The sequence below is a fragment of the Streptopelia decaocto genome (assembly GCF_964273445.1).
Source record: "Streptopelia decaocto genome assembly, chromosome: 16".
NCBI lineage: Eukaryota > Metazoa > Chordata > Aves > Columbiformes > Columbidae > Streptopelia > Streptopelia decaocto.
Window position 1 is genome coordinate 5434161 of NC_138671.1, and position 26310 is coordinate 5460470.

The window sequence follows — 26310 nt, forward strand, 5'->3', positions numbered from 1 at the left end:
CTCTGGTATGCAGCATCTGGGTAGTAACTTCAAGCTTGGGTTGTGTTGAGATGACAGCACACAAGAGCCATGCACGTGCTGAATCAGGGCCCCGAAATCACCGTTCGGGTGACTGATGGCTGCAGATATTTAAAGGTTAAGCATATCAGAGAGCTTTATATCCAAATTTATGATTGCTCGGCATGTTGGTGCTGAAAGGGGTTGGTGGTGGGATGGCCTGTGGATGAGATCCCAGATGTAGATGCTACAGCTGCCCACAGAGAGGAGGGGCTGTGGTGCGCGTAAAGGTGTTTTGAGCAAAGAGCTGCTGGGTAAAACCTGCTTTTGCCAAATAAATCTGCGTGTTTGCTGGCAAAGCCCAGGTCCCCTGCAGCACAGCAGAGAGACTCATTCAGAGCCACGTCTTCCTTTGGCGCTGGGCTTGTACTTCTCGGGCAGCTGAGGTGGTTTTCACCCGTGGATGCTTGAAGCTAAACTGTAACATGAAGGCAGAGTGCGTGGCTTAAAACCCCCTCTACTGATTTCTGACACTCAGAGATTAGCAATTGGGTTTTGGTGGGGTGTTTTTTTTGGTTTTTTTTTGTCTGAGAGCACTTTGTTGCCATCTCTCGCATCCCTAAGAGTGCTCTGGACACATCCATTTGATGGATGTTACCTGGGAGGCCACGCAGGATGCTGCTGCCACAGCACTCCTCCATGAGCTGGGCTTTTGGGATGAAATAATCTCTGCCGTGGCTTAATGCCTGACTGTGCAGGAGCTGTCCCAGCCAGGAGGCACCTGTAGTTAACGGCCAGGCTGGGACACCTGCAGAGGGAAGGGTGGGCAGAGGAAAACCCGAGGCACTCGTTCCTGCTGGCGTGCCATCCCTCTCTCCTGCCCCTTGCCAAAAGCTCAAGGTGAGGAGTAAATGACAGGCTGTCACCAAGAAGCCATTTGGCCAGTGCTTACACGATCCCAGCCAGCCCACAGCTCTTGCAGCAATGAACAAATGAGCAAGTGGGATGAAATTCTGCTTTCTGCTGAAAGCACGAGGGGTTTTGCGCTGCTGACACCTGCAAATGCAGCGGGTCCTACCCCTCACCCAAGAGATCCCAGCTGGGGCTGGATTACTGGTGTGGGGTTTGGGTCGTGCCTTGGGTTTGTGTCAGCCCCCCTCCTGTGAATTACAGGATGGACCCACTTTCAAAGATACAGTGATTTCAAATTGGGTCTGGCTTTTTGAAACACCCTTTAAATCAGCTGGGTTGGGGCCAGGCAGAAATGCAGGCTGTGCACTCTCTGAAGCACTGGGACTTTTCCCTGGGACATTTGTCATCGGAGAGAGCCCATGGTTGGAGCCTTTTATCTGTAGCTGGGAAATGAGTAGCTGGGGAGAGGAGGGGAGGGTGAGTTTGCAGACAGAAAGCCCCTCAGCAGAACTGGCATCTAACCCTGTGTCCACATCCCAGGTTCTTGATGAAGCCCTGAAGATTTGCAATTACATCTTTACTGTGATCTTTGTCCTGGAGTCTGTTTTCAAGCTTATTGCCTTTGGATTTCGTCGCTTCTTCCAAGACAGGTAACAAAAGCTTCATCTTGACTGCGAGGGCTGCAAGCACATTTCTGGGGACAGGTGCCCAAATTCAGTGTCCTGGACCCTGATGCTCTTCCCAGTGGTGTCAGTCTGACATGTTTGAATGCTTTTTGGTGTGAAAACTGAAACCTGGTTCGGTGAAAGCTTGGGATATGAGTTGGAGAAAGGATCAGGCACACCAAGGGGTGTGATTGCGCCACTTCAGCCCTTGGGGTGGATAAAATAAGAGCGAGTCTCACACCGAGCGGCTGGTTCTCTTCTCACACCACTTGCGTGTCCATATAATCAAGAGAACCTGGTGAAATGGCAACATTTATGCCAACAGAGGCAATCTGGCCTTGAGTGGAAATGCAAGAGAAAAGGGACCTCTTTTTAAGCAGATGCTGAACAGCAGATGAAAATCCTTCTTTATTTAGATTTTTCACTCTATTACTTCGCAAATACAGATTTTACATCCTTGGTGAATCTTTCTCCTTCCATTTTTGCTTCCTTCAATGTTAATACCAAGAGCCCTGGCACTGAGCAGGACTTGACACGACTCCTTTAGCAGCTGAGGGTTGGTTCCATCCCTCTCCCCATGTCTTGGCTGTCCAGGCTGGGATTATGCCTCTCTCCAACCTGGCACAAATCCCCGGGGTCTTTTTTTCACCCAACATAATATTTATTGCAAGGACCCGACATAGGGTCCGGTTCTTTCTAGGGCAGATCTCGTGCTGTGGTCCACCAGTGTCATGTCTGTAAGTGGCTGGACAGATACGGCTGCATCTCCCCTGAGGTCTGTAGCCTCTGGGTAGAAAACTGCCCAGCTTTTGTTCCTCTTTCCCTTCAGTCAAGAATATCTTTGGAACTGGCTGATTTTCTAACGAGATGCATTAGTTGTAATGATTTCATAACATAACTCTTTTGTATAATACCCTCGGAAAAATGCTGCAGATTCATTTGAGTGCTAGAGCCATCAAAATGACTGGAATTCATGTGAAACAAACTACCTCCCCTTGCCAGCTTCTTAGTAGATGTTAAACTTCATTTTGTGTTTTCTCCAGATGGAACCAATTAGATCTGGCAATCGTGCTCCTGTCTATCATGGGCATCACTTTGGAAGAGATCGAGGTGAACGCTTCGCTACCAATTAACCCCACTATTATCCGAATCATGAGGGTACTCAGGATTGCTCGAGGTGAGACGAATAAAGCAGAGTTGGCTTGTGTTTGAGGTGCGGGGTCCCCGCCAGGAGAGAGTGAAGCGTTGGGAAATGATCCTGGGGCACACCCCCATCGCAATGTGCATAGTTCTGGCATCAACAGGCTGTAAACAAATGAAAGAACAATGGGGGAAAATACTTGTGAGGAGCCAAAAACTGAGCTAACTGACTATGTGTTTCTGTCTTGAGAGGACTTGAAAGCTGAGCGCTTAGAAATAAAGGAGAAATAGCTGTGGCTGTAGCTCCCAGAGATGTACCTGTAACAAATATGCCAGTCAAATTGAAGTTGTCTCTATCAGGGATCAGAGAACACAAGCTCGAGGATGTTGCCTTTAAAAGACAAGCATCTAATACATTTAATTTCCCGTGGGACTTTACATCACCACTTGGTGACAAAGCATGCCTCGTCACTCTGCACCCATCTGTCCCCTCAGACTTGTAACGACACGTACCCGAGTTGGGAAGCCAACTTCTTCGGGACCTGATTTTTCAGAGCAGGGAGCTCTCAGGGCCAAATGGGGAAGAGGTAAAATGTGAGTGCTCAGGCCCTTAATAAAATACTCCTGGGCCCTCCTGAAGGGCAACGTTGTGCTCTGAGGTATAATTGCGATGATTACAGCCATCATCTAAGCAAAGAAGGAACTGGAGGAGAAATGAAATGCTGCTGTGTCTCCAAGGGGGAAAAAAGTGTTTTTTTCCTGTGCATTGGATCCCTTTCAGAATTAAAAATACATGTAGTTTCTAATTGGAAATGCAACCTTCTGGAAGAGATGTGTAAATCAGTGAATCACGTATGGAAGTGGGAAAGTAGCCCCAGGGCTGGGAACGTAACTGCACACGATAAGCAGAGGAAGGAGGAGATGAGTCCGACACAGATAAGGTGGGGAAAGGAAAAGCCAGGCAGAACGATGACCCTTTCTCCAAGTCTCAGGATAGGTGATGCTGCTATTCACAGGATTTTAATAGTATCCAAGCAACCAGGAGCAATGTAAAAAGGCCTGGGACTATAGCAGCTAATGGAGAACACTTGACACGATTTCACATTTCTCTTCCTATAATCTGCGGCTCTTGGGAGAGGGACTGAGTTTGTTAACACTGCCGTTACCATATTACGAACGTGTTTTCCGCAGTGTTGAAGTTGCTGAAGATGGCTGTAGGGATGAGAGCCCTCTTGGACACCGTGATGCAAGCGCTGCCGCAGGTAACCCACTGCCATATCACACCAGATCTCCTCTGGCCCAGACCTCATTTCCTATCGCAGAGGAATGCTAATCATTTTATCTCTACTGTCATTAGAAAATCGTATTTCCCTTCCGAAGCTCAGTCTGAGATACAGTCCTCACATTGAGGTCATTTTTCCCCTGAAGCAATTTAAGTTTTGGATTAAAGAATACAGCAAGAAACAGGTCTGGAACAAAAAAATCAATGAACGTTCTTTTTTTGTGTGTTTTTCCCCCCCTATTTCTTTTTCTCTTTCCAGGTGGGGAATCTGGGTCTTCTCTTCATGTTGTTGTTTTTCATATTTGCAGCTCTTGGAGTGGAGCTGTTTGGAGACCTCGGTGAGTGTTCCCGTGCCGGTGGCTGGGGAGGGAGCGGTGGGCGCACAGGGGTCTCACGGCTGTGCTTGGTCCCCAGAATGCGATGACACGCACCCCTGCGAGGGGCTGGGACGGCACGCCACCTTCCGAAACTTTGGCATGGCCTTTCTGACCCTCTTCCGAGTATCCACGGGAGACAACTGGAATGGGATAATGAAGGTAAGAGACCCAGGGAAAAGGAGTATTGCCTATAATTAGGATAATGATTAATAATTCTTAATAGATATTATTAATAATTATTGTAATTAATTATAATTAATTACAAGCCATCCATGCTGCTCCAGGATGGTAAGAATGCTCAGCCAGCACACTCATGTCCTGCAGTGAGCTGGTGTCCTCATTCACGCACTGGGCAAAGTCTCTAGTTCTGTTTCCTCCTCCCAACAATGTGGTGCCTACAGTTGCAGGCTCCTGGCAAACTCCATATATTCCCTTTTCTAACCTAAGAGAGCAACTTTAAAAGAAGGGGGAAAAATAAAGGGACTCATCTCTCAAGTAAAACAAGAGTTCAGCTCAGTAATATGCATTAGTTTTATTGTTTTCCCTAAAAGTCTCCTGTTACTATTATTATTGTTGTTGGGTTTACTTTGTGGGTTTTTTTTCCTGGGGAAACCCAGGTTTCTGAGAGTCTCTCTTAGGGAACAGCCATAAGGAATGCTATTGTGAAGAAACCAGGTCTATGAATGCACAAGGTGCAAGCTAGTACGAAGGAATCACTTCTCTGTCCCTTTGTAGCCCATGGTGAGTGATAGATGGCCAAAGTCTTCGTGACAAGGTGCGAACTTGAGGAAAGAGTGTCTGCAGGTGGGATCACTGATGGGTTGTAGCTGCGCCCTGGTTTGCCCTGGATCCATCTGTCACACTCTTGTGCGTTTGGTGTCTAACCTGATAAAACAGCCTTTCCTTTGGGAGCAGCAGGGCGTCGATGTCTGTTGTCACACACCCTAAGAACGATTTCTTCAGAGCCTGCTCGTGGTGACTAACACAGAAAATGTAAGGTTTTACTGGCAAGTATTTTGCCATTTTAGACATGAAATTTGCTGAATCTTCTCAGTTTTCTTAATGAAACGACAACCCATTGCAGTCAGATGACCAGACGGCAGACTGAAGTCTGTGCTGGAAACTCTCCACATCTGTCCCTCATTTCCCCCCTTTTTCCAGGACACTCTGCGAGACTGTGACCAGGAGTCCACCTGTTACAACACTGTCATTTCACCCATCTACTTCGTCTCCTTCGTGCTGACGGCCCAGTTTGTCCTGGTGAACGTGGTGATCGCCGTGCTCATGAAGCACTTGGAGGAGAGCAACAAGGAGGCGAAGGAGGAGGCAGAGCTCGAAGCAGAACTGGAGATGGAGATGAAGACAATCACCCCCGGCCAACACAACCCCTCAGACATCTTTGCATGGACAAGCAGCGGTGGAGAGAGACCCGAGAGCCCTCGAGGATGTACCAATCCCATGCAAATCAAGGTGGATTCTCAGCTCTCTTTAGTTTACCCTATGGTGAGAATCTCAGTTGGAGGGTGAAGAGGGCTTGACCTGCATATTTGCTGGGGGAAGACATGCACGAGTCGGTGATGGAGCAGTGGGTGTACGTACATCCAGGGCTTGTATTCCTCACTGTCTGCTGAGTGGCCATTGCATGGTGTGGGCACCAATGCTCCAAGGAAGAGACCCAGGCAGGTCTCCAGACCACCTTGATGCATCTGTTCAGAGGTAGAGAGCTTTGCAGTTTGTTCTGGAGATATGCCCAAGCCACTCAGTTCAGAGCTATCTCCAAATTTACTCTAATCCAGAGTTTGGGCTAGGTCCTTTGTGACAGCAAAATCATGAGCATAACGTGTTTGCTTTTCTAACGCAGACCATAAACCACGACATAGAAGAGGAATAAAACTTGGCTAATCTTTGCTTAGATATTAGATTTGTTTTATGTAACTTCAATTTAAAATCCATCCCTGCAATCAAGCTGGTAAGAAAAGATGATTTTAACAACAGAATCAATCAGAGGAGGTTCAAACCTGAGCTCACCAGAACTGGTGGCAAAACTCCCACCAGCAGGAGCAGGGCTGGAGTGCGGTAGCTGCTATGAGCTGCAACAAATCTCTCTAAAGCACCAGTTTCTGGATGAAAACTCAGTTTGAGGAATGAGAGGTGAGGTCAGGTCCTTTGGGAGGGAACCAAACTGGAATTATACAAGAAAAAACCGTCCAGCTTTTTTTTAGTCTTAGCTGATTGCAACTTGTGTTAAACTCTACACAGACCTCATTAGCTTTTATTACATCATGATTTCACAACAGCATATCTTGGCTTCTGCCTGGGGTGGACTAATGAGTATTCTAATGCATGAAAAACTCATTTATGATCTTTAGTCCAAGGGTGAAAAAGAGTAAATCTCTGCTTAAGCTTTGTTGCAGTTCTTAAGCTACTGGAAATTTCTGGTGCCATTAGGAGTCACTGACATCTGAGATGGAGTCCAAAGCTGCTCTTTGGCACAGGAAAAGGGAGTTCAGGGCAACATGGGGAAATCCAGACTCGTTACGTTCTCTAGGAAGAAACAGCATGTCCCAACTGTTGTTGTACACGTTCAGCAGAGTACTGGCAAACTGTCCTCAGCACCATTGCCCTGCACCGGCCCTCACACTGGCAAAGAGAGAAATTGCAAGACAAGTGAGTGGGAAGGATACCCCCAGCTCTTCAGTCTCATCTGAAGGTGGCTTTGCAAAGGGCTTATTCTCATTATAACCTCCAGAGTGTGTTTCTTGCTCTTTCACTCTAACAGAGGCCTCAAAATCCCCAGGCAGATTTTATTCCGATTATTTTTTCTCCCAGCCAAAATCTTCAGGAAAAATCTGATGCTTGAGCATGATAGCAGAGGAATACAATCCCCAGGACACGACCCCGTGAGGACTCATGTTCAGCATGCTCTTCTGCTTGCCTGTTCCCCAGCACTGTGTGCTGTTTGACTGTAATGATGGTCCTCATTTCATTGTATGTAGTGGGCATTCCCTACGTGACAGGTGCAACCCTTAAACTGCTCCCACGCTGCCTGCGAAAGCCAGACCCTGCTCTGTGTCACCTCCCATTGTCTGTGCTGTGGCCAGCTGGTCTGAAGTCGGCCAGGACAACTGAGGCACCTCAACCCATGTCTGGCATGTGAATTAGTGACCTGACATGTGTCCGTCCTAGGCATCTGCAGCTGTTATGGACAGGATGCTCACCTTCTCTTCAAGTCAGGTTATTTTAACTTATGTGAGCTCTGGATATGGATGTAGGTGTCAGACATTAGGTCTTGCTCAGAAATGTGGATGGTGGGTGTAGAAACCTTACAGCAGTGGTGTCGTGTAGAAGTTCACAGCACCAAGTACCAAGAAGCTGCTGTATGCTCAGATCCCAGGAGTAACCGACCGTGTCTGGTGAGAGCGAAAATTGTCCCCGAGGAGGGTCCTGAGCGGGAGCACCACGGTTCTGGGGCAGTTGGTGTTGACCTCATCTCTAGAAATGTCTGAGAATTTGTCACTGCTCACCATGATATTACTGCACTGTTCTCTCTCCTCTCCTGTCCCGTTGTCCCTGTTACTGCTATTCTCCCTGAACGTTCCCATCTCAACCCCGTCTCTTCTATCCTGTTTTTTTTCTTCCCCCCCTCCCCGCCCTTGTTCGTTGGGTTTTATACACTGTCCTTTTCTCTCTCTGTCCCTGAATTTTTCCTCTCTTTGGCTTGCTCTCTCTCTCTGCACGCTCCACACCACCCCTCCTAGGAAAGGCACTTGTTTGATACCATATCCCTGCTGATCCAGGAATCTCTGGAAGGAGAGCTGAAGCTGATGGACAACCTGTCAGGCTCTGTGTACCATCATTATGCCCTCCCAGCTCCCGAATATTACAACTCTGAGAACCAGGTTAATATTCCTAATTTCCTGCAAAGTCTCCATCCAAACTCAATTTGACTGAGACCTTTAATAGAGAGTTAAAGTTCTTTATGTAATGTAGTCACAGGGATTTTGAAGCATAAGTCATTTGGGCTTTTTCTGTGGGAGCTGAGATAATATCTTGGTTTATGATGTTGTATATCAATGCAAGAGGAAAAGTACAAGCTCTGAGCTGCTCTCTTCAACATAGTAAGAAGTTTTTCATTGGGATTTACTGTTCATGAGTGTTGGAGGGAAAAATGTACAAAATCCCCTTTTCAACCTTCAGTGGAGTTTTTTGCTCCTAACCTGTACGATGTCAGGACATGTCTCATGGTGTGAGCTTTGCCCAGAGCTGAGCCCGAGCTGCTGGGGATCGTAAAACCATCTCTGCGTTTTGTGCCGACTTACGCTGCGTGAAAATCCAGTTTTGAATTATTTTCCTAAAGAGGCTTCTTGCAAGTGGGTCATTGTAAACTACATCCTCATCTCCGATGTAAACTGAATTTAGACGGCGAGGCAGCCCTTAATGATGTACTTAAGTAATCGTGTGCTCCAGTGCTTTCACAAGCAAGGGCTGTAATATTTGTTCAAAATTAGTTCATTTACTTCTTAGAATAAAATGCCTACTTTCTCAAGCGTGTTATTCTTTAGAGCAAATATTTTTCCCAAATCACTGCGATGGCCATAATAATAATTCAAGCATACCTATTTTTTCCTGCAGTTGGAATTGAGCAAATTCCATATTTCTTGATCTATATGTTTTTTCCTTCCTGGCTAAAAATAGCAGAAGTTTCCTTGTGAAATCAGTGTGCTTATTTATGAGCTCGCTGACACACTAAATTATCCAACTCGGTGGTTCATTAGAGGAAAGGAATAAGCTTAGGTAAAATGAAATCCTACTGCAGAGCTTTATATAGCGGGATAACATGTCTCCCTCTGATTGCTGTGTATCGCTTTCCAGATTGAGGTCTATTAAGCTATAGGAAGTGGTTGCCTCTAAGAATCGCAGGAAGAATAGAGACGGTAGCTTTGGCAGGGAAGGCAGAGGGTCAGTATGAAACTCAGCGAGAGCTGGTTGGAAATTTTTTATCACAACGTTTTTCACCAGAAAGTGCTGCAGCAGCAAAAAAATGCTTCTGTTTTGACATCTTTGTAATGAAAAAATATAGCATTCCAGTTTGCAATGGCTTTTTCTTTTAGAATTTAAGCTATTTTATTTTCCCACCCCCCTCTAATTAAAGCCTGTATAAATCAGTTGAATGTTTCCAACCAAATGTTTTGACGGCTTCAAACTCAATTTTGGGAGAAGGGAGGCTGAAGGAGGGTGATGTTTTGTTTACATTTTGGCTTTTCCGTTCGCACCATTTGTCATGTTCCCAGGCAAGTCAGGAAATTTAGAGCAGCACTGGGACTTGCTGAAAGCAACCTGATTAATAGCAGCTCTCGGCAGAGCTGCTCCGTCGGGCAGGAGCTGCTCGTGTCCCTCATGCTCCGGCCACCAGGACCCCATTGGGGATCGCTGTCCCATGCTGGCAGCTGGCGATGCTTTTTTGGGGAGCCTCGTATGAAATCAGGAGCTCCTCCAAAGCATCTCTCTCATCTGTTGCCAACAGACGGCTGTGCTAGAGGAGATATCAAGCCTGAGGTTAGATGAGAGGAGCCCGACCCTCTTGCTTATCTTGGCTGAAGTTTGGAGCCTCTCAAGGTTCACTCATCACTGGGTTTAGTTCACCCCAGTGATGCCATTTCTAAGAGTGAGAAAACCCAGCCCTCTGATAACTTAAGTGCAACAGATCTGGGCCTCTGTGGTTTTTCTTGGAAGATATATTGCTGTTGAAAGACTTTTCAAGCATAGAGGATAGGGGGAAAAAAAAGTGCAATGAGGAATGGAAAGGAAGCACCTGGGACTAGTCCAGGCCAGGTGGCCCCTGCTAGAGTGAGCCAGGTCTGGAGGTTTCCTGATGAAATGCTGTCCCCAATGCCACAGGCATCAGACACAGACCCGAGGTGGGGATTTGGGGAGGGTGAGCATTGCTCCGATGGTGCTTGGCAGCAAGGATGCGGCACTGGGGGAGACGCTGCAGACCCCTTTTCCCCTTTCTCTCCCCAAAACCTGAAGTGACATTTCACATTTCTTACACAAAAGAGCTCTGTGTCTAGGGAGAGAGCTTCACCAATGTTTTGATAAAGATCTTTGTCATTCTCTGGAGCACCTTCAGCAGGGATGCGTTTGTGCAAGACGCATCGTACAGCAGCGCAGCAGCTATTCCCAGCTCACCTGGGTTTGCTCAGGGCTGCAGGAGGCTGTTGGGGACAGGGCTGGGGGACAGGCCTGGGTGGCATTTGGGAGCAGGAGGTTCTTTAATAGGACAGTTATTGGCACTCACCCAGGCACTGGGGTCTCTTTCGCAGGCCAAGCCCCACTGAAGTCACCAGGAAGGCACTCGCTGACCTTTCCAGACTTTGAATCAAAGTTTCTCCCTGTCCCCATTTAGCCATTAGGAAGTTAATTATAGTTCCACCGGAGTGCAGGGAAATGGTGCACGCTCCATACCCCACCTGCAAGATTATTTTGTTATTGGGGAATCAAGTAGATCAGTTATTAGGTAGGAACAACCTGAAAGAAGTCGGAAGATCTGGAAGCCTCTTTTATTTGATCATAGCCAAGAGGATAAATATCTTTAGTATAAAAATAATGTTACTTTTACTTCTTCATCTAGACAGGAGAACAATCAAACACAATGCTAGCATTAGTGTATGTTTTAAATTCCCTCCCAGCTCACTGGTAAGCATTTAAGTATGAATGTCTCACTCCTTTTTTTTTTTTTTTTTTAAATTCTTTGTTATATTTCATTTCTTTGCCATTCTGTCCCTGGTAACAATGTGCATGATGTAGCATCTCCCACTGCAGGGATATTGCTTTAGTGTCTAGAAGTATTTAGATTATGATAATTATTTTCTTTCTTTTCCTAAAGATTTGTGTCCTGGTTTCTTATGCTTAATCATCTCTCCCTTTAGATCCCTCTAGCTGAGATGGAGGCTCTGTCTCTGACGTCAGATATTCTCTCTGAAAAGTCCTGGTCCTTAGCTCTGACGGATGACTCTTTTCCTGATGACACTAACACACACTTACTTAATGCTCTGGAAAGCAATGTACATACACTGGTTGCCGTATAGTCTGATGTTTACAGGGTTCGAAATACTGTTTCCACCTCTCTACACCTGCCCAATGGCATTTCCAGTTCAAGCCCATTTCCAAACAGCACCAACCTTCCCCCTGAACAGGACGTTGTCCTTAATGCCATTAGGTCCTGGGTTGTTATCGCTCTTGTCCACAAACTTGGCTCCTTGCAAGGAACAAGTACTTAATTCTATTTTTCCTTTGGCGTCTCACATAAAAACAGTGTGTTTTCTACAAGTAAAACAAATAGTAAAAAAAAAAACCACTTTGGAAAGTGTCAAGGTCGACATTTCCTCCCCATCTGAAACAAATCAGTGATGTTGTGTGGAAGAGACACCCATGAGCTAATGACTCATGTGTCCTCTGCTGAGGGGTCATCTACAGCCCTTTGGTTTGTGACGGATTTTTGTCTTGACGAACACAGGCACCACAAGGCTTTTTGCATGATTGGTGCCAGACTGTTTATTTTACAAATATCAGATGGGGATCTCTCCGAGATGCTGCTTTTGTGAATTCTTACGAGCAGTCATCATGCTGAAGAAGACGGAAAAAAAAAGGAAATATGAAAAGAAAAAATAATTTGGGACTATTTTGTGTCTTTTTGAATGAAATAACCAGTATTTTGAACCCTGCTTTAACCATCTCCTCTTTGAAACATTCGACATTTTTAGCTGTGTAGCAGTCAAGTGCTTTTTTTCTGCTGTACAACAGACATAATTCCTCTTCCAACATTTTTGGATCATTGTTTTCTTTGTTGTTGTTCATGTACCTGCCTTTGGATGTTTGTGTTGTTGATAAATTTCCTGCCATTATAGTCAATTGTCATCCTAATTAGCACTTACTTGGGAAACATCTCGTAAACCGTGACAATATTTCCCATCATGCTTCATGGCATCACGTTTGTTTCAAAATTAGTCTGGAGAGCAGGACTGAGGAGAGAGCCCTTCTAGGATTGAATCAGATCAGACAAACCTGTCTGACAACACAGCAAAGTCTCAAGGGTATAGCCAAAAAAAAGGCAAAACCAGGCTGAACAAAGCATTTTGTGAATTTGTGTCAATACCAACAAAGTGTTGTGGTCAAAACAGTTTCCCAAACTCCTGAAAAACTGCAAGCTTTAGTTGAGATGCTTTCTAAATGCAGTGTTTTTATAGTTCATTTAGACACAGCTGAAGTTGAAAAACATCTCAGGATGTTTTGACTCAAAATAGATTTGGGTTGGGTTTATTTATTTAATTTGATTTTCAGTCAAGCCAAAACAACGTGCTTCTTAAAACTACCAGTGAACCCAAAAGTCATGCGGTCCCGCCGCTCTGTTTGCGAGCTGGGCTTGGAAGATCATTTTTCAGCCATTTCAAAAGGTTTTCACGAAGTTCACTCACAAGATTTCTCCTGAGATGATCAGAAAGTGGAAACGAGCCCGCTGTGGTATTGGATGCTGTCAATGAAGCTAAAGGTTCATTAAAGGTTGGGTTTGCGTAGGATATGGAATCCAAATTCTCATGTTTGGATCCAAATGGTTTTGAATTTGAAATCTCGGGTTTCAGGCCATGTTTTTTGCTTTAAGCTGAATAATATGAAAGCTAAATAGCATAAACATACTGCTTGGAAGAGGAAGGCAGGGAGGGGAGGGACAGAGAGGTTCCTAAAAGCCAAGTCTCAGCTTTACCAGCACAGATCTCACTCTCCTTCCCCGAGCTGCATCAGGAGGCTGCGGCATCTCTCTTATCTGGGCTATATCCATATCGGCAGGTTCCTGAGGACTGAAATTAATGCTGCATGACAGTGCAGATTGTTTTCTTCATTAAATTTACAACAGTGGTCTTCCTTTTTTGTTGTTTTTCTTTCTTTTTCCCCCCTTCTTTTTGTAAATTCCTTTCAATCTCATCGTGTTCCTTGTGCATATGAAATACCTTAGTGACATTTTGGGTTTATGACTGATAGATAACAGTTCAAAAAAAAAAAACCATCCTAGTGTTGATTTCAGAAAACCTGTAATGCACCGAATGAAGGGAAGATTTGTCAGAAAGTAAGATTGAAAGTTTTCTAAAAATGATCAGAAATATACAGTATCAGACTAGCGTCACATCTTATTTCTGTGTTTTTCAATGGAGGACTTTTAATGAAATTATTCTTTCATTAGAAATATCCATGGAAGTTGACTTTGCTTCCATTTTTGCTAGCACTAGCCAACATAGTAACACCCAACAACATTTCTGGGATGGAGATATTTCCTTATGAAATCAGACCTGAATGCACCTCATTTGATATTGCCTCTGGTGCTGCACAAGAGACTCTTTGGCTGTAAAAATTCCACAGTCAACATATATACAATAACCCTTGCTTGCATTAGATCCCTTCTAATTAAAGAATGGCTTTAACCCTTAAGCAGTAGGTTTAGATATCCCTTTCAATAAAATAGGTTTAGTTATTCATTATGTGAGAAGAAAAACCAATAAAATCATACTGGGAGCTAGAATAGGGAATATATTCTGTAAACCAGGTTTTGTATTTGTATTTTTTGTTGGGGTTATTTTATTGTTAGAAGAGGAAACTACTCACCTTTGCAAAAGTCTGACTTGCTGACGAGGGCACATAGAGCTTTACAGTTATTGCAGAGAATCAAAGCAATGCAAAGCATGTGACCTTTGCTGGCCTTGAGGCATGATGCCTTCTTTGCACATCCCCGAAATAGTCATGGTTTATTACTACAGTGCTGCTTCCTCCGTTTCTGTGGTCCATTCTGTGTGACGATTTATTGACAATACAAAATGAGGGGTAGAGCTTCCTGGTAGCTCCATTTGTGCAACTCGTCCATCCTGACGATGTGCATGCCCATCATGCCATCCCGATTGCAATGGCTGTCACTCGCGTTTCTGGGCACTTCTCCTCTTCCCACCCCATGGTTTCTTCCTTCCTCACTGTTTTTTTCCCCGTAGGCTGATCTCCGCTCCAAAGATGACACGCTGACCTTGTCTCCCAGCAAGGACTTGCTGAGCGTGAGGAAGCCTTCGGTGGGACGGACCCACTCTTTGCCAAACGACAGCTACATGTTCCAGCCACCCTACTCCAGCCCCTGCCCAGCCTCCCTGGGCGAGAGGAACCCGGCACATCACAAGTCCCAGTCAGGTACGCATCCGTCAACTGGGACAAGGACAGGACAGGGAAGTGATTGTCCCCCTGTCCTGGGCACTGGTGAGGCCAAATCTCAAATTCTGGGTTCTATTTTGGGCCCCTCATGACAAGAAAGCCCTTGAGGTGCTGGAGCGAGTTGAGAGAAGGGAACGGAGCTGGGGAAGGGGCTGGAGCACAAGTGTGATGGGAGCGGCTGAGGGACCTGGGGGGTTCAGCTGGAGAACAGGAGCTGAGGGGACTCTGCTCTCTCAACTGCCTGAGAGGAGGTTGGAGCATGGAGGGTGTTGGTCATTTATCCCAAGCAGCAAGTGATAGGATGAGAAGAAACAACCTCATATTGCGCCAGGGGAAGTTTCGATTGGATATTAGGATAAATTTCTTCCCAGAAATTGTTGTCAAGCATTGGAACAGGCTGTCCAGGACAGTGGTGGTGTCGCCATCCCTGGAGGGGTTGAACAGAAGTGGAGATGAGGTTCTTGGGGACATGCGTTAGTGCCAGGGTTGGGTTAACGGTTGGACTCGATGATCCTGAAATCCCAATAGCTGGGATTTTCCAAGCTAACCAGTAGAAGGCAACCAATTGCCATGGGTTTGCAGTGAGGTGTTGATGTCCAGACCTGTGGAATGGCTCTATAAGGACCCTCTATAACCCACAAAGACCCTCCATGGCTTATGAAGTCCAGGCTGTTAAAGACAACTCCTTTCCCCTGGGCTTTTTGGCAATGTGACAGAAAGCGGCTGGCCTGGCTCAGCACCGGTTGTCCCCCTGCCTGGTTCCTCAAGGGTTACAGTCCATCCAGCTCCTGGGCTACCTGAGGTAGCTATGGCCCTGAAGCGAAAATCTCAGCAGAAAAATATTTCCTCGTGGGTTTTTTTTCTGCAGCAGTACCTATCCTAGCAGGTTTTGGAAGCTCTATATGAGAACATCTGTGAAAGAAGGGAAAATGGTGTCTCAAAATGCCTGTAAAATGAACATAAATGTGCTGAATTGAGAGAGATCTCAGTGTGAGATGAATGGAAAAATGAGAGGGTGTAGAATCGTCCTTCCCAATGCATGTGGTTGGGATATATGCCTCAGAGCTAAATTCAGAAATATTCTTAGATACAGCATATTGCAGATACCGAGGTGTCTCTCTCTACCTGTACCTCTGTACCTGGACTTGCAGCTGCCTCCTGGTACTTACCAATGTGTTCAATTTACTCTGTCTGCCAGGGGTTACCTTCTGCTGGTACGTGAATGTGGCTGTCTTTAATTCTTCCATACGTGCCATCATTTTAGACATTTGTCACAGATAAGACAGAGAAGTTTTTACAAGCGTTGTCATTTGAAAGCCTCTAAGCAGAACATAATTTCAGCACTGTTCAGAATGGTAGGAGATTTGAACAGATTAGAAAGATGATGTTGAAATTTGCATAGTAATAAGAATTTGTATGAATAGCGACTGTTGAACGGCAGAAAAAAAAAAGTGCAGACACAACGGAGGAAGATGAATCTGAAGTCGTGAGAAATCGCTGCCATAATACAGAATTTTCAAGGTCAAGAGCTGTCTTTTAGAGAATCTGTTTGCACATAATGTAAAAGGTGCATCTGAAATCCTGGTCAAGCCCCACTGAAGTCAACAGCAAAACTTCCGTTACCTTCAGTGGAGCCAGAATTTGTGGCTCCCTGTAACACCCAAGAAATTCCTCAGAGTTATAATCCCTGACCGTACAAAAGAATCCCATTTGCTACAGCGGGAGTTTCCAGTGCTGCATTTTTGACCCTTTATTTGGATTCGTTTGTCACATCTTGAACAAAAATTACATCAACTTGACCGAAAAGTGGGTAATTTCAGAGTCCCTTCTTTCTTTAAGATTGCACTTCCAGCTTGGAGAACTTAATAGCCCCATCTGACAGCCCTGGCTTGGGGAAGGGGCAGGCGTTGCACCCTTGTACATCCGCAGGAAAAACTGTCCCACTGACATCTAGGATAAGTATTTTGGGAAGGTAAAGCTGATGTCTTATAACCACATTAAGCAATTAAACCTTTTGTGTTTTCCTCCTGCTGGTGAAATTCCAATCATCTTGAGCAAGCCAAAGCGCTCAGAGGTGGGGAAGGTGCCCAAATCTTGGCGTGTGTATCATTGTCCTGTTCTACCCACAATGTCACCGCTTTGCAGGGTGGGGGAAGTCACCCCTACCTGCTTACAGTTTGTAATATTATAAAGTGCTGTGAAGATAGCAAAAGGTGCCAGGCACCCCTAATAAATCACCACCACTAAGCCATAATATTTCAAGCTGAGAAAGGTTTTGTTGTCAGAAACACTGGCACTTGCAGGAGGTATTTGTTTGAATACTCCTTCGTAATGGGGCTGTTGTTCTGGGAAAGATTCCAGGACAAATGAGATTCTCTGGGATGCGGTCCAGGTTAAATGAATTGTTTTGAAAAATGTTGAGCCTGTGGGAGGGGGGGCGAGCATGCAGAGTTTCAAACCTTTTAGAAGAAGTAGCCAGCAACCACAAAGGGTCAGAAAGAGGTTGGGGAGTGTGTATTTCCTTCTCCTGGGATGCTTTGTGAAACTGGCCTTGAAAGCTGCCAGGTGCTGTTCCCTTTCGCTTCATTTCCAGTGTTCGTGCTGGTTTTGAGGTCCCAGCAGTCGGTCTCCATGTACGCTCAGGTATGGAGTTATCCTTTTGTAGAGTCTCTCAAAGTCGGATCCTTGCGGTGCTGAGCTGTGTGGTTGCCTGCAAAGTCGTTGGCCCGAGAGCAGGGGTGTAGAAATTGCCAGTCCAGATGAACTTCTAGTTTATAATCTTCTGTTCTTAACAGGAGCTCGTCCCAGTTGTATCAGGGGAAAATGCCAAGAAAAATGAAATAACAGACAATTTTGGTATAATTTATTAGTAGGTGGGAGGTTTTTTCCCCAGTCATGGAGAGCCAGTTGCTGAATTTGGTGGTTTTGCCATGCCTGTCTGGTCCAAGGTGCAACAGAGTGTTTTTTCCAAAAGACCATTGAGACTGAGACACGATCCCCAGATGAACACGTCGCATTTCTGTCTCTTCTCCCTCTTGCAAGGTTCAAAGGCGTCGGTGCAGTCGCAGCCGGCAGACACCAGCGCTCTCCTGCAAATTCCAAAAGACCATTTCCACCACGTAAGAGCTCGAGACCATTTGGTGAGGGACAAACCCCGCGTTTCCCAGCAGATGCACTCTCCTTCTGCTGAACGGCTGCTCCGCAGACAGGTAAGCACGCTTATGACCGCTAACCTGCTGAGGTTTTATATTGTTGTGTTTTATTTTGGCATGTCCAGGTTAACCATACTTCAAATTCAAGGAGGGATTCACAGAGAAACCTCAGGAGAACTGTAATTCTCCTACAGAAATAACAAAAAGGTTGACGGATTCTGATCTGAAAGCCATCCAGGAGTCTCCAAAGAATGTGCATGATGAGTATCATCTCCTTTGGCAGCAGGCCTAAATGTTCTCCACATTGTTAGCACTTAATTTTTTTCAGTCCTCCTCATAAATGCAGCCAAACGCTCCCCAGGGTCTTGTTGGGGTTAAGGAACTAATTCTTAACTGCTGTGATTTTCTCGGAGCTTGAAAGGACACAGGGACTGCAGACTCTGTCCCAGGCCACCCTTCCTCTGGCTCCTCCAGATTCTCGAGAAAGCGTTTAAAGGAAGCTGGATATCTCGTATGTGAAAGCATCACAGAAAGCACACTGGTTTTACAGGGAGAACTGAAAGTTAAGATCCTTTTGAATCTCCCACGTGCTTTTGAAAAGTTTGAGTATATGCAAAACAGAACACATTTTATTTTGCAACTGGTTTTATCTCTGGTTTTTGCCTGGTATTGATTTAAATCCTGATTCAACCCAACATCTAAGAGATCTATTCAAAGATTCCAGTCTGGCTGATTGGAAGCATAAGTTTAAATTTCTCTTTTTTAGTAAAATATTTAAACTTGTGCTTCATTCACTCTCATGTTTTTCAGCATATTTCACTGTGCAGCTGGGCCAGGACCAGCGGCATGTCTGATTCCCCAGCTCTGCTTTCTTCAGTAGTTTCGTGCCTGGTTTTATATACACAAAATAGATCAGTCTATTTTTTTTCAAAAGCAATTTCTTTCCTGCATGAAAATATTCCTATTTCTTTCATCTTTTAATCAACATTGACAAATTAGACAGTTGATTCATTAAGCTCTAAAAATGAATGTGAAGTACCAAGGTTAACAATTACATTAGTCTGTAACACTAAATTGACATAAGAAATTCCTAGCATGTATTCGTTTGCACAGGGCTGGCCAGCTACCCCAATCACTGCTAATGGGGAAACTAATTGATGTCATGATTCCAGTTCATAACCACTCTCTCTGGCTTTCTAATGAATAACAGACCCATCCTTTTGAACTGATCTGTCTAGAATAAATTACCATGTTAGCCATCTTCCTCAGCCTAATTTTCTTCATATCTTTGAAAGCTTCTTTTTCTAAACCTTTTCATATGTTCAAGTTAATGTATTCCGCTCCCTCCTCTCTCTGCTCATGCAGTGACATGAGCATGCTCTTGGAGTGACATTTCCGAGAGAAAAAAGCTTTGGGACAATGACCAGATTTGGTCCATGGGCCAGACAGATCCCTCTGAAGGCTGGTGAGGTGTTGCCTTGTTTGTGCTCCCCAGTAGCCAGTTGCTCCCAGTGTGGCTGATGTAAGGTTGTTCCTGGCAGCTGTGTTGCTGTTACTCTTAGTTGCTATCTCAATGGCCAGACACTGTGAAACTTATGCCTTAAAGAGGCAAATTCCCCTTTACACCCCTGGCACTTCTCAAGTGCTCCTTTTATTGCAACCCCTAATTTCTTACTAGCACATCACAATGGCTCAAACCAGCAGAGCATTTTGTTTTGCAATACACATTTTTCCTTATTGTTATATATATTGCATGTAATTCTGATTTATTTTCTTTTTTCTTCCCTCTTCTTTCTTTCCTTTCCCTTCCCCTTGCCCCCTTTCCTATCCTGAATTTGTGCATAGATAAATCTCGTCCACCACATATCTGGTCCATGCACTTTCCTCCATCATTAAAACCCATGTGTTCAACCGCCCTTTCCCTTTAGAGTGCTGGAGAATGGACACAGTCCCACACTAACGTGCAGTTTAGACTCTGGAAAGTTTGACAATTAGTGATGCACTTGCAGATGAAGATGCATGGATTGGATGCTTTAGAGGACATTCCCTGCTGAGGAATACGCTCCTTGGCAGCGCATTGCACAAAAGCTTTTCTCCAGGGGAATTTTACCTGAAAATAAAACTACGTTGATTTTCTGGATCCAGGACTGAGTATCCAAGGCGTAGCCCACACCAGGCTGTGGCTACTACAGGTGTACACCCCAATGGGATGGCAGAAGGTCCTTTTATTTTGCAACAAACCAGTAAAACATTTGTACAAACAGTTAGTACTAACGACTACCAAAGATGCCTGTATCATAGGGAAAGAGCGAGCTGGTGGTGACTAATACTGTCGTGTGCAACACAGGTTGGTGTACAAGCAAAAGTAATGACAATAATTACTTTTTGCTTCTGTATTCTATTATTTTGTGGTCTGTGTCTCTTCTCAGGGTCTAAACATGATTTCTTCTTCCAAACACTCACTAAAACTATTGGCATTGAGGAAATCAGAATTAGCTCCACTCTTGGCTATGGTTAGTTGCCAGTATTATGCTGTAAAATTTGCACTAGAAAGGATTTACCAGTATTGGACAAAATCATTTGCCATATTAAATAGTCTTCCAACTCGCACAGATGACAAAGGGAACCAACGTGCAGATGTAGCAATAGCTTCTTGTGGTTCTGTGCACACACGTGTGTGTGCTGCAGCTGATGAGAGCTCTGCCTGAACAGAGATCATTTGGCTCAAATGATCCTTGCGGGACAATTTTTATATCAATTCTAAGATCATTTTGGGGCGACTTGTCACAGTAGCATTCCTTAGTATGAGGAATTTCATCTCCTTACACTTCTCTAAAGAACTGAGACCAGCTGTACGCATTTCCTCCAAATTTCTCTGTGAAGTTTTTAATCTTTAAGATCATTTAAGAGTCTCCTCAAACTGAGACTTTAAGGGCCAGTTAATGTGGCTGATTTATAAACCCTTTTGACAAGGGGTGCAGTGTAGTGAAGAGACAAAGCCTTCAATACCAGCCATAGGTTCTCTCTGCCAGCAGGCACTGATGCTGCATACGGCTCAAGACAGCCAAGGCAAAATGTGCCTTAGGAAGCCTGATCTCAAGCATTAGAATCACTTGCAATAATTACAGATTATTAGTCCAGTTTTGGACTCCAGCTTTTCCATCTCCTCTGCCATACGATGGTGCAGAGTCACAGCTCCAGCCTGGCAACCAAAACCAGGGACGTGCTGGTGCCCTGATGCTGGTGCAGAGCGTGGTGGCTCTGGGGACCCTCCTCTGTGTCCTCAGCATTACCTGAGCTAGAGAAGGGAATACATGGGCTCATGTGCACATCTTCCCCCTTCAACTTTACCTGGGCTGCTAAAATTATAAAGGGGTTTGCTGTAGACCCTCATCCTTTGCATAACAGCAGTATGTCTAAGTTGGTGTGGGGGTATTCTGTTTTTGCAGCCCTTCATCCTTAGAGGAGAAAGCCAAAGTTCAACCATTTAGGAAGAATGAAGGGCCAAATTCTGCTGTCACTTAAACAGGGACAAACCCACAGATGACCGAAGTGTGGGAATTGCTAGAACTCACGGCGCAGGTCGAGTTCTAGGAGTCAGTAGGTCTGTGCTGAGGTATCTCAGCAGGGTTGAGTGTCCTGGGAATGTTGTGCCTTACTTGTACTAACCTCTGTTTTGTCTGTCTCTCTCATCTGGCAACTCCCCTCCTTCCCGATCCCTTTGTGCTCTGATACAGATGGCTATAAGGAATGACTCTTTGGATAGCAAGGAGAATCTCCACACTGAGGTGAGTGAACCCGCTGACCCAAATGTCCCCGCTGTGCCCAAGGAGGAGTCACCAGTGGCTCTGACACCCTCAGAAGCACAACAGTTGGCTGCATGGAGCCGGGCGAGCGTTCATACACAGCAGCATTCCCACAATCAGTATAATATTTCAAAGCAGGCACCAGCGTCATGTGCTTGTACTGACTCATATCAGGAGACACCTGGAGATTCAATGGACCAAGAAGTATCTGAAATAACCAGCTCCTCGGAGCCTTTCACTTCAGAAACTTGTACAGCCTCCAGTGCCTGTTCAGAGGCTCAGCCTCTCACTCCTAAGAGGAACATAGGCAATACCGGCAACATTACATTGAAGGACCTGAAGAAATACCACAGCGTAGACACCCAGGGTCTTCTAAAAAAACCACCCTCTTGGTTAGATGATCAAAGGAGACATTCAATAGAAATTTGTTCCATGGAAAACAGCCCTCAGCACCATTCCACATCTAGCTCTTCTGGCTTCATAAGTCAGGTGGTAAGTGAAATGGAAGGCTTGCAAGGAACGCGGCAGAAGAAAAAACTGAGCCCTCCGTGTATATCTATAGATCCACCCGATGGACAGAGTTTGCTGCCCAGAGGACCTCACAGCATCTCGCCTGCCGGTGGAGACATTTGCCTGCGGCGGCGTGCTCCTTCCTGTGAGTCCAAGGATTCGATGGATATAGGAGATTCGTTGCTTCCAGACAGTATGTCAGCATCTCCTACCCCAAAGAAAGACCTGTTGACACTTCCTAGCTTTTCCTTTGATCAAACGGAGATGGACCCCTGAGTTACTTTTCTGTCGGTGCCAAATGTTTTCTTCCTTTCATGTAATAGAAAAAACAAAAACAAACAAAAAAAAGAAACTCTGTATTCCAAAATGGCACTGGGTAAAAAATTTTCCAAAGAAAGATTAAAGAACCAGCTGGTTAAAAGAGTGGTTAACCTATATCACGCTTACTTAAGCATATGTTCTGCTTAGGTAAAAGCAATACAATGTGCAGAATCTATATGTATATTATATTTTATTAAATTAATTGAATCTAGTATTGCGGGATGTAGTACATTTTGTGACTAAAGACTCGTTTAATTTTCTTCTATTTTATGTGTCTCAGAATATTTCTGAGATAAAGTTGGTTTTTATGAATATTTTAACCTAAAAAAATATATATATATTTAATCCCTTCTCTTTTTTTTGTTTTGTTTTGTTTGGATTTCATTTTGTTTTGCAAAGCACAAAATGTAGCCAATTAGTGCATTACAGAGGAAATGTATCCCACAGTCAGCAGTAAATGAGAATTATTTAATGTAATTTATTTTCCCCTTGGACTTCAATAATATTCTGGGAAAAGATTGTTTGAGTAGTATAGAAAAGCAGTGGCAGTTGCTTAACAAAATAACATGCCAATCTCACATAAAATCAACATCCAGAGTGAAAGCAGATGCACAAGCCCAGGAAGGTACAACACGCTGGGTGGTGAATATAGAGCCATTTAACTGTACAAAACACCGAATTACGAGAGGATATTATAGATCATCCCCTGGTGACTCACAAAATCAATGGATAATTTACATACGTGCCTGCAGTCGCTTCTGAGATGTTTTTCCAGTGTTTCCCAGACTGACTGTTTCTTCTGCTGAGTTTTACCCCTGTTTGCACTCGAGCTCCTCCTTTCTGCACCCGCCTGGGAAGGAGGGTAAGGCCAAGCTTAAGGTTTGCAGTGGGTGAATTCAGCGCAGACATGACACAGCAGTGGGCTTAAGCACATGTTTAAAGTTAAGCTCTTGCTTAAACTGCCTCAAGGTTGATCGTACTCAAGTAACTATTGAAAATTAAAATCGTGTGCTTATGCATTCGACAGAATCAAGGCCTACTGCAAGTTATTTGTGTAAGAAAGTCTGTAGGTACTGAAATGACTGTTGATTTTCAGTTTAGAAAGTCAAGGATTTTGCTATTACTGCTAGAGTTAATTTACAGGACCCTGACTGTAATTTTATTTCAAATCTATCAAAAGCCTTAAGCAGCAACATCATGATACAAAGTAGATAAAAGCAGAATTTATGTCCTTACTTTACAACACGTCCTTAATGTCAGTCATCTCGGAAATTAACTGTTTACTTCTGTGCTAATGCCCTCTGCAAAAAAACGATCTGTAAAACTGGACAGCACAGCCTGAAAATCACGAGAGGTTGGGCCGGTTCGACACCTCCCGCTCTTCACAAGACTGATGGAAACCAGACATTAACTTCACTCAACTTTCATGAAATCACATTAAGATGTAGGCTAAATAAGACTCTGCAGGCATGGTTTGGAGTGTGTGAATAGTCATAGGTTTAAAGCTGCGTACGTGGATAAGGCTTTGCTGTATCGTGTCTTTAAACCAGCACAAGCAGGAGGAGGATTTGTGCTAATTCCGTCAGTTGGGAGTTTGTAACTTTTTGAGAACTACTGATCTTTTCAAATAACTACAATATGTTGATGTACAGCCTTTTATCCATTCAGAGATTAGACTGTTAAGACTACATGTATCTGCATTAGCTTCAAATATACATCCAGGAAGAAGATGCTGTTTCTACCCAACAGCTCATGTGAGGTCTTAAGCTCCGTTATTTTCACTTGAGGATGTTTACTCCATAAACAACCCCTGTTGATTTACATGTCCTGTAGAAATGTAAGGACTTTCAGCGGGAAGTCAGGCAATCGGTGTATTTGAAGGAGAAGGATTAACATTCTGTAATATTTACTGCAGTTAGATTAATTCTTGGCTGGGACATCTTTCCCCTCTTCAACACGGGCCCATATGGAGACCTCTCTCTTTGATATGCCAGTCCCAATCCAGACTTAAGCCAGTTTAAAGCAATGATTTCAAACAAACCTTTCATCACTTCTTCCCCTAGATTGTATTTAAGGAAATAATAAAATTACAGTGTACTAAGCCTGAGAAATATTCTTAATCCCTTTTTGGTTTTACACTCATAATGAGCCTTAGCTTTGCCTTTCACATGTACTAAATAATTTGGGAAAATAGCTAGGCCACTAAAATTGCCAACCCTGGTTATTCCTTAATGATTAGGAGTGTGTTTGTGTAGCTGGAATGATACTACTCGTACAGTTCCTTGCTTCTGAAAAAGAAAATTTAAAAAGGCAACATTTTAGCTTGAAATCATGGCACAAAATGGTGATATGATCTCAGTTCAATGCTCAACTCCAAACGTAACAGAAAGCCTAAAGGCTCTTATATTTTCAATACTTGGGGTTTGCCCATTGACAAGGTTTGTGGAAGTGACAAAAAGTTTACATAATGCGTGAATATTCAGTGAAGATTAGCTAATAAAAATACTGTTTGATGATGCATTCAGGAAAAGAGATCCATGTAAAATAGTTTTGTTTTCTAAACTGGATAAGTTTTTTCTAGATGCCCTTTTGAAAATCAAATACAAATGTACTGCAGTGCGTGCAATAATCTTAAGATAATTTTAAATACCTTTGGGGGGGTTTTATAGAATTTGACTTTTTTTAAGCAAAATGTACAAAATCCACAGGAATTCTGTAGAATGGTTATGTTGATAGAATTTTTTATATTTTTGTAGAAATCCATAGAGAAATTGTTAAAAGTCCGCGTAGCACCTTGGGAACAGAAGCAGCTCTTATCTACCAGTTTCTTTTCATAGGCCTGGAGCTAGACCTGCTGTGTTACAATGTGTAGAGCCCAGTTTCAGAGCCGGCATCCAGGTCGCGCTTAGAAGTAAGCAGCTAAGCTCAAGTTCTACAATATTGCAGTGCTATTACTGTTCGAGAACTGTACCCGTATCAAACACCCACCCCCAAAACTCAGCCCCTATTGAGGGTAAAGTAGTCGCATGGCTATCCAGTTCATTCAAGCACACCAGCACTTTACTACTGTGGATTTACTGTAGACAGGAGGATATTCTGCTATTGCCAGTCTGACACATGAGGAAAGAGAGATTGCAGATGTGTCTGGAGAAATGTAAATTCCATCCTTGCAGCCCCTTGCACATAGAACTGACTTTTCATAGTTCGGTTACAGGCTGTTTATACTGTAGATTTTTAGGAGGAGGGCAAAGAAAACACTGTTTTTGACTTCTGTGGTTTGCACTCAGCACAAGGTGTGTTCAAGGAAGGAAAAAAAAGAAAACAAAAGCATTACCACTGTAAATTAGGCTATGCCCCAGTCTCCCCTTTTCTGCCCCTTTGGCTATAATAACCCATGTACACTATTACACAAGGTGACTAGAGTAGGCACGGTACCATTGCAATGTCCGTAACATCCTAGTATATATTATAGAACTTTGTATTTAATAGTTAATATATTGTTATACTGTATCAGGTATATAGGCCAAAATGAGGTCTTTTGGTCAGGGCAACAAAAGGTGGTATTCATGGGGAAAATTGGGTTAAAATGTTCCTTTTTAAAAAAAAGAAAAAAGACAAAAAATGAGTGTAAATCTTTACAAATGACAAAAACAAATGTGTCCTATTAAAAGCTTTTGAAAAGAAAACAACCGTGCGCTTCCCTTTTTTGTTGTTGCTGATGATAATCTGTATCATTCTGGGCAGTCAAATCTTCGGTCACGTTTTAATTGCAAACAGTTGGAGTAGGTATTGTATAGCGGCCGCGGACGGGGAGTTGAAAGAGAGATTGTGAAATGTCGGCCCTTTGTGAAGCAATTCGGTTTGACACGGCGAGTCTGGCCCGAGCACATTGCCCAGGGTGTGCTC

At 44.1% G+C, this 26310-nt stretch overlaps 1 protein-coding gene across 1 annotated transcript in view; it reads left to right on the plus strand.

Moving 5' to 3' along the window:
- CACNA1G (calcium voltage-gated channel subunit alpha1 G) overlaps positions 1-26071 on the plus strand; it is a 140945-nt gene extending 114874 nt beyond the window's left edge. The window contains exons 28-38 of the mRNA XM_082066963.1: positions 1450-1559; positions 2618-2751; positions 3906-3976; positions 4256-4334; positions 4411-4532; positions 5535-5876; positions 8132-8272; positions 11303-11437; positions 14405-14594; positions 17658-17824; positions 21505-26071. Coding sequence (XP_081923089.1) covers positions 1450-1559; positions 2618-2751; positions 3906-3976; positions 4256-4334; positions 4411-4532; positions 5535-5876; positions 8132-8272; positions 11303-11437; positions 14405-14594; positions 17658-17824; positions 21505-22359 — 2346 coding nt within the window. The 3' untranslated portion in view covers positions 22360-26071. The remainder of the gene's footprint in view (positions 1-1449; positions 1560-2617; positions 2752-3905; positions 3977-4255; positions 4335-4410; positions 4533-5534; positions 5877-8131; positions 8273-11302; positions 11438-14404; positions 14595-17657; positions 17825-21504) is intronic.
- The last annotated feature ends 239 nt before the right edge of the window (positions 26072-26310 follow it).